Source organism: Varroa jacobsoni, unplaced genomic scaffold (assembly GCF_002532875.2).
Source record: "Varroa jacobsoni isolate VJ856 unplaced genomic scaffold, vjacob_1.0 scaffold_496, whole genome shotgun sequence".
In the NCBI taxonomy this organism is placed as follows: domain Eukaryota; kingdom Metazoa; phylum Arthropoda; class Arachnida; order Mesostigmata; family Varroidae; genus Varroa; species Varroa jacobsoni.
This window is the reverse complement of record NW_019213398.1, coordinates 74,497-84,721: the sequence shown is the minus strand read 5'-3', so window position 1 is coordinate 84,721 and position 10,225 is coordinate 74,497. Positions and strand designations below refer to the sequence as shown.

Sequence of the window (10,225 nt, the reverse complement as noted above, 5' to 3'; positions counted from 1 at the left end):
CCATGACACTCTAGTGTTGTACTGTTTGTACTAAGGCAATACAATAAAGCGGCCCATCGCTACGCATATATATATATATATATATATATATATATAATGCAATTTGACGCAAAAGCTAGAACTGGGTGTTTTTTTTTTATTTGATTTTGTAGCGTCTGACGGGCCTTGCGCCATATACCGAGATAAGAGTGAAATTGTGATTTCTATTATTATCGACGCCGATTATAGACGTTTTGTAACAGTTAAAACCCTTTAGCGATAGAATTATTTCTCGATATTTATAGGAGATGGGGCATCCGAAATTGTCCGCTCAACTCATATATGGTTATATATGGACTCAATATATGGACAATGGGGTCAGCGTAAGTGCGTTTGGCATCGATCGGTGGTAACCATTTGCTGCCTACTGATAGACTGAGTCGGCTATCCGTGAACAAGTTCCTCAAAATGTCAATGCCGGATCACGACGCTAAATACAACGTCTGCATAACCAAACCTTGCAAGATTAAAAAAAAGTTAAGTGAACTGAAATTGTGCTCCACAGTATGTCGAAATGACAGTCAACGCCGATCTCGCTATTACCTATTTACTGGAATAGGAACGATAACACGATACGATAAACATAGCGCGATTGGCACCATATAGTCATTTGTTTTCTACAAGTCTTCATTTAGAAAAAAAAGTGTATTTCAAAATGGGGTGCTTCTTGTGCTAGCACTGCGCCTACGATTTCAGCACGTTCAAAACGAGCGAACTATCCGAATTTCGAGTTACCACCATTTAAATGTCTTTAATAACATGACGTTTACTACCACGCTCATTGCCATTGATCCAACTTAGAAGTCCGATCTGTTCCGTTTGTTGTGATCGACATCTTTCCGCCCGGTCTATTGGACCATGATGCAGCGTACACGAATGCACTAGGAAGTAATCGACATAGGGCGTTAGTCAGGCTAATCATAGTGGGCCATTGCCACTCCAGTTACTGCTGCTGTTGCCAGCGATGCTGACCTGGTTGGCGGGCTCTATACCCAACTATGCTCGAAAAGTCACCCGTCCGGGTCACCATCAAGGCACTATGCAATCTTAGCCGACCGAATGGCGACCTGGCCAAAAGGAATCAGCTGTGTCGCTGATACTAGTTGGTATTGCCGCCTCCTCTGTGATATGCGTGTGTATGTATTTACCCGACACGTCAATTCGTCGGGTGCAAACAGGATATCACTTTGCAATAGCAGTAACAGCTGCAGGGGCAAAGGGTTCTTCTCAGCCACACAAGTGGACTCAGAGGGACTTGGTGGGACGGGCACTCGTTGACAATAATCTATCAAGTTGCTGGTTCACGTGACATCCAGCCATAAAGCAGTAACGACAGAAAGCCCAGTTGCTTTAGGAAAAACGTATTGCACGCAGACTGCTAACTGCGAGCGGCTGAAGAGCGCAGGCGATGACACGCTCGAGAACAAGTATATACCTCACGTCACTATTAGAGTTTGAACCAGAATTTTACATATATAAGTGATGTATGATTTAAATTAAATTTGAATCAAGTATATCTATTGCCATCCAGCTGAAACTTACCAGCCGCTCGACGCTGGTTGTACTGCATAGCTTTTTCTCGAATTAACGCCTAATCATCTTTGCAGTGCTAGATCGTTTATGGAGCATTTTACTTTCTGTTAACTGCGTCCCACGCACGTCTGCACGCCCGCGATGCACGCTAAGCATCCGTCCTTCGTCGGTGTTGGTGTGGATGTTGACATTAGACTTAGACTGTGGCTAGCAAAACTAACTTTTCACTAAACGTAAGCGGCCGTAAAGCAGCGGGCGGTACCTGCCGAAATCGGATCAGTGCCAGACACGGCTTGCACGGTGATGGGAACATCAATTACGTACGTATCCGTTGGTGACGCCAGGTTGCCACTTGCCTGGTGGATATGCTGGACATTTTGCTGTCGTTGTTTTTGTGCCGGTCGTCGTGGTGAGGGTAGCGTTGAAGTAGCGATGATTGCGTCACGATGTTCTTTGTTGCTCGATGGCTATACTCGTTCACGGCTACTGCGAGCTGACCGCTCGCAAAAGAAACAGCATCAGCCCAATCCATCATTCTCTATAGTCGTTTGTCGTTGATGCGACGGCTTCGGCAGCTACTAACGTGCTACCTTACGAATTTGCCGCGTCTGAGATGCAAAAACACCGATCAAAGAACGATCGTTGTACAAACTGATCTGTTCGCAGGGCTTTCGTAGCAGTTCCCCGACATCCGGTAACTGCGCTTTGCGGTGATATCGTACGTATTTATACTTCACGGATACGTAGTGTGTCGTTTATAATTAACGTGAATAGTAAACGATTGGCTTTATTTGGACCGTTCTGTCTGTCGAGCCGTTTATCACACAAAGCAGCTTTATTATTTAAACCAGAGAAATTAAATGAAAATTAAGAGAAGCGCTAACACCGGACAGTGAATTTTTCTGCCGATAAATCATCCGATTTTTATTTCGACACTGTAACTTCTGTCAGATTTTATTGACTCTAATGGCTTCGATTGTACTAATTCATATTTCTAGTTTAGGCCCGTCTTGTAAACTGCATTTATGATGACATATTCTATCATTCTTGAAAAATAAATACTCCGCGACTGTTATCGAATCGTTGCCCCTAACATGGACGCAATCTTTGCTGTTGCCATATCAAAAGATGTCCCTTGACCGTTAGCCCGAAATCGATCGTTTCTGCGTATCAAGGTTCTTTTTTCCTTTCAAAGTGTCGATTGTTACCAGCTCGGCTTCTTATCCCTAACCTGTATTCCTTTAGAATCTGTTAGACCTGTCGTATGTCAGCTTCCGACAAACCAGATCTATGCACGCGCCGATTCCTCTGCGCTGGTAGACTGACACGCTAATACTCGAACACCAGCAACAGTAGAAACATCACGCCTCTATAGTCCACTTAGACCACTGCCGGACGGACCGCCCCGCACCGTTAACCCCTAACCAGCACGAGCTAACCACAGTCAAAGCAACGTCGTGCAGAGAAGACGACAATGGGATTAAGAGCAGGAGGCGTAGGCAAAGGAGAAAACAATAGTTCATCGGTGAAAAATAAGAGATGAACGTATGTGTGGTTGTTGTTACGTATTTTGTTCCTGATTCGATCGGTACAGCCACTATCCCTGCGTCTCTTATGCTTTCCTATCCAAGCGGGAATTGGGGGTGGACACGGGGCGCAAAGGAAAGGGAGACGTGTGGCTTCTCTCCAGGCAGCGCTGCCAGAATCGCAACGACGGCCGGCGACCCCGATTGTGGGTCATGCGTTCGCTTGGCGTGCTTTTCCTTCTATTTTGCCGTCGCCGCCGCCGCCGCCGCGCTATCCTATGATTTGGCAACTCTTGGTGTAACTGCGACCTGCAGCAGCATTGTCGCAGCGGTAGCCGACGGCAGCAATGATGATTATTATCAGAGTCGACGTCAAACCCATCCACAGCTTTTGTATGTTGCTGGTGTTGCTAATGATATAATGTCAGCAGAAGCTCTGTTGCTGAATACGATAGTCGACGCACTATACGCCAGCCGTGTTCTCGCTCAATGTCTGATCGATACTTTTTTAGTACTTCATTGAATTCGTGGCCATCACAACGATCATATTATACAAGCATTGACGGCAACGACAACATCAAACAACGCAAGCACTCCAAGCAACAACTGCGCGATTTGAAAGTTTAATTTTCTCTCTCTAACTGGCTCACCTTATCTCTTTCACTCAACGTTCCTCCCGGTCCTTTTCTTTGCTGTTCCTCGTCGCGGCACGAAACCGTGTCACTCTTTTTCTGCTGCTGTGCCAACCCTCTGCTGATGCTCATGCATTTACACAACGCCGCTGTTTAATGGTGGTGCAAAGGCAATGGCGTCTGACGCCTGGAACGTGTTTTTCCCGCCCGGTGTTTCGGTATACGTTGTGTTGTTATTGCTGCTGCTAATAGTCGGCGGGTGCCAAGTTGCTAGGTCGCCTTGCCGTTATTTCATAGTCTATATTAGTCTGCAGTAGACTGAGTCGACGAGTGATAAACACCGATGCCGTGCCAGTTTGCCCTCAGTTGCTTTCTGGCCCCTCTAACGGCGCTGAGGGAGTTCGACGGCAATAACGACTGCGCACGCAACAGCAGCGATGACCTGCACGACCGCTATAACAGGACATCAACAGTAGCAGTGAGGCCAGTAGAAACTCGTGCAGAAATCATTTCAAATGGTCGATCGGATCGCATTGTGTAGCTTATTCATTTTTCAACGCATCTGTTTTAGTAGTGGTGGCTGTGGCAAGATTCGCCGCGCTAAGACGGGGCGATTCGGGCCTGACTGATAACATCGCCATGCCAGGCGTCTTAAATCATACACGCACAGACGCACAAGTGTCGCACACACCGAAAACCCAAATCAGAGCCACATCGATTGTTCGGAACCATGTCACTGCAGTTCGTTTGAGCTGGCGAACTTTCATATGAGGACAGAGAGATACAGCGAGTCGTCGGTGTGGTGATACGACAAGAAGTTCACTTTGCTTGTGGCTTATCACAGCAAATGTGTAGGTTAAAACGTGCAAGAAGCGTTCCCCGTTCGAGACCCTGCTCCGATACGGGTCCGCGCGTGCAAGTATGTATTACAATATGTAACTATGCTAACTAAGTATGCGGAGAAGCAGCCCACCTACAACTGAACCTATTACCGTTGAGATGTCTCTACGAGCCATGGACACGATTCAGAAAAAGCGAGAACGCAATCCTTGTCAAGTTCCTAATACGCACGATTATGATTGCAGGTGCAGATCCAAAGGCCTAGATTATGTTGATGAGTGTAATACAAAAGCTCAGTCGACTCTTATACACTCGACGGTCTAGCTGACGTATTCAGCGCTGACGCGTGAACTCCGTTCGTGTATACACTGCAGGCCAGATCATCTTAGCGTATAGTTTAGCGTCATTAAGTCAAGTGAAGCAGTTGCCACATTTGTCCGATTACCAAATACACGGGCCTTTAGAGGTCCTTTCTACTAAAATAGACTAGGGCAGCGAAACAGGAGAAAGTTATCTACATCTGTAGATGTTTTTAATATTAATCTTTGTACGTCTACTGTTCTCGGAAATCGTTGTGTATTTGTTTGTCTCAGACCTTATTTTCATAAGTAGATGTTCGTATAGATGCGTATGTACATGCGTTGTGTAAGGTACACTTGTACGTCCGTATTAGGTGTCCTTTCAACGATTTTAGTAGGGCTTGCATCGGCGTTGGAATGCCCGTTCCAATAAAGAAATTTAACAGCCTCGAGAAGGTTGAGCTTTCTGTACGTTCTAGGTTATGTTATAATCTGTTAGACATTTAGATCGGTGATCTTTACCCTGCAACTCCGGTTCGAGTTCCCGAAAATTCGAAATGTTTGCAGTAAGCTGCTTTGTAGTCAGTATAATTAGCATCTATAAAGTTAGATGGCCGAAATAATCTGAGCTCAATATGAAATAAATACTACAAAAGCAAAATAGAAACAGTTACCTTTCATATATAACAGATGTGTGATAATAGATTGTTATAAACATGTCCGTTGTTGTCAGCCGTGTCATTTCTTCCGTCTACGCAACTCGACTATTCGAAACGTTCTGCCAACTTGACATGAGCCGTACGCCGTCGAGAAATGGAACCACCGTTGCCATCGGCGCCGCTGGTGCTCAAATCGACAGCACCCGCTGCCACCAAGCTGTTACCTTGTCGCGTTTAAGCATTGGTTACTAACGCCCGTCTGATACTTGTATGTTTGCTGTTTATGATGTCAAAGCTGATCGAACAAGCCCAGCGCCTGCGTGAAGCGAGCTTTTTTCCTGTAAGCAAGCTACACCGGCCAGCCGACTCCGGTCGATTCACTTCCAAAAAAAACTCAGCCAGAAAGCTGTCAGGCAAACGGTACGAGATCTAGAGGGGCCGTTGTTATTGTTGTATCTGCTGCTGTTTGTGTCGGTTCCACTATCGATGATTCGTTCACCTTACAGTTGTAGGTAGGAGAAAGGCCGAGTATCTAGCCTGGCTTATGCGTCGCGCCGCTGCCAGTGCGTCGCGTTAGCGCTACTGTCGCTTTGCTGCCGTCTGGCCGCGAAGGTTTTCGGATAGGATAGTTGGCTTCAGACGATCGCTCGACCGGGAAACCTCCCCGTCTGCCGATTGATTCGACTGACCTGGGCTGGCTTTGTCGGACGGCGCCAAGTACTGGCAGTAACGGGGCCTTCTTATCTTCAGTGGTGCTGTTATATCTTCACATTTTCGAAACTTATCGAAACAGAGTAGCTGTGATAGTGGCCCATGGAAGGGCACCACCAGAACTGACCGCTTTTCTATCAGTATGAACAGATTGCAATGTGACCGATAGATCATTCCTGATGCCTTATTACCAATAGAGCTATACTTGGCTGGTACACCCGATTGGGTATATTGGCCCTTTGAAATATAGCGTGACGGGGCAAAGGATGCTGAAAAATAGGTCTTCAGCGATAGCAGCAAATATAGCAGTGGCAAAGCACGAAGTGCCATATAACATATACATACATAGTAAATATCAGCTTGACCTTAAAATGTAATAATGACTGCTATCTCTGCAAACAAATTAACACGAATGAAAACAGAAGGTATATATTTTTGGAGTAAAGTAAAGTACATTTTGTCCGACCGCGTAAAAAGAAACATTAAAAACTCTTGTAGTTATATATACGCATATATATTCATGTGTCATCAGAACTCGCTATGTTTTTCTATTGAAGACAGCCAACGCCTTTGACGATATTTAAGTAGAAGGTTATCATTGAATGTTCTCGGATTTTCGAGTACGAATCTCTAACCTAAAACGTGTGTGTGTGTTAGGCTAAAATAAAGTCCCTACAACTAGAAAGAAATTCCACATGAGGTAGCTAACAAATAAAAACCAACAAACAAATGAGTGTGGTACCCAAATTCGAAACGAACGATACTTTATTCCAAGCCAGTTTAAACTAATTATGTTACGTCTCTAATTACTACTCAGCACACTAGTCTCTAATAGAAAATTATACCTGCACCTTAGTTTATAACAACACTAGTCTGACATCGTGGCCTGCTCGAGGCTGGTGGAGCTTCCATGTTAAAATATATGGTAAGTATATAAGTAATGTGTAAATAACAATCACGGTTAGATGCTGCGGTCATTGCCGTAATAAAAACGCACCGCAGGATGCCCATGTGCGTGGCAATTGACTCCACCGCTACACTATTTCTTATTGCCTAGAAGTTGACCTCTTGCCTTAGTCCTTTTGTTTGCTTGGGCCCTTGTTGCTGTCTTGTTACTGTGGCTGCAGGCATCAGCGGGAGAGGGGCGGGTGAAGGCGAAAAGGCAAACCGGGACGCGAATCGATTTCTGACAGTCTCCGCCGACTCAATGTGCGCCATAGGATGTGAACATCTCGATTTCGCGTTCCCTGCTTCCTAGCCCCAACCCCGGCCGCATTCTTTCGCCCCAGTGATACTTTTTGCCACGGTTGGTTAGCAGGAGCTGGCTGTCGTTTCCTCTTGCTTTTGCTTGGTCTTCTCTTACTTTTCTAGCGCGCCATGGCGACACGCGCAAGCCGAAACTCTGACTGTTTGGACCATTACAGTTGCTACCAGTGGCGCTGCAGTCGAGAGAAGCTGATGGGGGCAAAACGACGGAGAACGCTTCCGGACACGACAAAAGCAGGAGAGGAGACAGGAAAAAAAAGAGAACACTACGAGCGGCGAAATGACGCCGATCGACAACTAGAGAAAACCGTTATGTTCGATCGTGGAATCGTTTTATCTGGGGTACTGTTGCTACTACGCTTATGTATTATACATGCGTGTGTGGCTATGGGAGTGCGAAGACGTTACGTAAGAAAAAATGTTCTGTCTTTATTTTCGGTAAAGGTCTTGTAGTGTGAAAGATGATTAATGAAACTGATATAACTGAATAAAATCTTCACTGTTATATCAATAGATAGATAGATTGAAATCAAGGCTTATATAACAAGAAAAAATAGCATGTACAATAGAATGGAAACGAATAGCAAGTAACAACTTAAAACATCCACAATGCTGTCGCCGCTTCCGCAACCGACGATACGTGGCGATGACTGTGGTGAAGGCGACCTTGTGTGGTTAAGCAAAAAGTCGACGACATCAGATAGGAGCACGCTCGGTGGAAAGAAAGCAATACAGCCGCCTAGATGTGATAATTACATGGGACGGCTGGAGATGATGTCCTTATCGATTCGGCTACTTATTAGCTTGTCCTTTTTCTCGTCTCGCTGGTTCTCATTTACTGGCCTGTTTGACATCGCTGCTCTCAGATTTCCTCTTGCTGTTTCGAAAATTCGTTTCTAGATCGTAACCCTATATTCATTCATGATTGAAGAGAGCACATCTAGGAAGACAGCGGGTCGAAGCAGTACGAAACAAGGCGACACCTCTGGACGATTCGGCTCAAGTTGATGGCCTTTGGTGGACGATTTCCGTCGTTGACTTGGCAAGTGTAGAGACCGGCGCGTAGGTCTCGGGAGGCTCACTAGACTCGTTTCCATGGCACACAGAGTTAGCAGTACAGGTCAAATGAGGTTGCACCGACCCCAGGTAGAGAGATATCCTCGCCTCGTGACTTGTCCATCAATTGTTCGCTGCGCCCTACCACCGCTGCTACAGTTGAGTGAAGTAATCGTATTCATCTCAAGAATAGGAGAAAACGTTTCAGTTAAAGGCTTGGTTAAGGCGTTATGTTAGAATAATAGAAGGGAACCGCTTGGACAGAGAAATACAATGTCATAAGGAGGATTGCTCGTTGGCGGTTGCAGTACCCTTTCTAATCGATAAACTGAGCAACTGACGGAACTCGCCCATTTTTCTTGTTGCCGGCTGAGCTTAGGACGAAGCAAGGGGACGTCTGTTTCTGGGTTTTACTCCACTTACTAAGTGCCGCTTTTGACAGCTTTCGAATTTGTAACGTCAACGCGGCCCAGTTTGTTTGAGCAACAACAAGACGCTTTTTAGGTATATTCTGCCCTAAGGCGGATGGTGGTCAGAGTTCTAATGATGGAACGATGGAGTTGCGTTGCAACGAGTAAACAGAGCACGGGCTTACGATAGAAAAAATCAAAACGGCATGGTCCGGCAGGATTATGGGGAATACGTATAGTAAGCATAGTAGATCAGCCAGTCGTACCCGATCCGAGTAGTTGCAGCGGTTTTGCTAATGATTAGTGGTCACGGTTAGGGCGGACGCAGTCGTAATGGTGGGTGATGTTTGAATCTAAACGTTTGATTAGCTCTCCTTGTTGCGCACACCCATCTTTGCTTGCGCTTGCAGTTGCTGCGAAAGAATAACGTAATTTGTGAATCCTTCTCGTCATCATCCCTCGCCTAGGCCTTTACCTCGTTCTGGAATGGATGGTTCTGAAGCGGTGGAACCGCTTGGCCCAAGACGGTTATCGCAGCCCAATCCCTCCGTCTTGTTTTTTCGTTCTCCCCCTATCTCACTTTTATTCCCTTGGAATAGATTTCTCGCTTTGCCTCGTCGCGCTTCAGGCCTCTTTCGGAGCCACAGGGTAGTCTGGTGGTGTTCGAATGCTGCAGCAACGACGCCATTAGTTTGTTCTCTCGATGCAGACTACCGCCGGGTCTGCTATTCTCTTCCTACATTACCCTTTTTTCTACAGGCTTCGCTGCGGCTATTCGAGACTCAGTAGACGCATTGTGGAGAGTCAAGCAGTTACAGAACGACAAATGCGGGGCCACAAGTCAAATATTCTTTTGCTAGTGTGTGTGTGCCAAATCCTGCCTGCCTGAGTCTGTTGGTGTATATTCAGCGGGTTGCGAACGATAGCACGGAACGCTAAACGGAGGGGATGAAATGGGCGTGCCTGTAGAAGGCGCAGCAGGCAAGAAGAATAAAAGGAAAGGAACGACGGAGGCCCAAACCTACCGTTGTAAGGATCTCAACGGTGCCAGATGAAGGGGAGACGGAATACCGACCACCGTACGTTGAAGAAAAGTGAGCGGATGAAAGCCCACGATGCTACCGACTCGCGAGGGGCAAGGGGTCTCTTTTCTCCAGTTCAGTAGTAGCAAAATCTTGTAAGGAAGCGTCTGGCCTGGCCAGGCTGCGCAGTTTTGAAAGGCCGGAAACGTGTAAGCCTAGGTATCGATCTAGC

At 46.2% G+C, this 10,225-nt stretch overlaps 1 protein-coding gene and 1 long non-coding RNA gene across 2 annotated transcripts in view; both read left to right on the top strand.

Annotated features, from left to right (window-relative positions):
- LOC111260955 (uncharacterized) overlaps positions 1-8,018 on the top strand; it is a 40,096-nt gene extending 32,078 nt beyond the window's left edge. The window contains exon 4 of the mRNA XM_086968519.1: positions 7,664-8,018. Within this exon, the coding sequence (XP_086824645.1) occupies positions 7,664-7,698 (35 nt within the window). The 3' untranslated portion in view covers positions 7,699-8,018. The remainder of the gene's footprint in view (positions 1-7,663) is intronic.
- LOC147753435 (uncharacterized) lies at positions 4,071-5,532 on the top strand. The gene is made up of 2 exons (XR_015311280.1): positions 4,071-4,649; positions 4,816-5,532. It is a non-coding gene; the product is annotated as an uncharacterized LOC147753435 (long non-coding RNA).
- Positions 8,019-10,225: the final 2,207 nt, after the last annotated feature.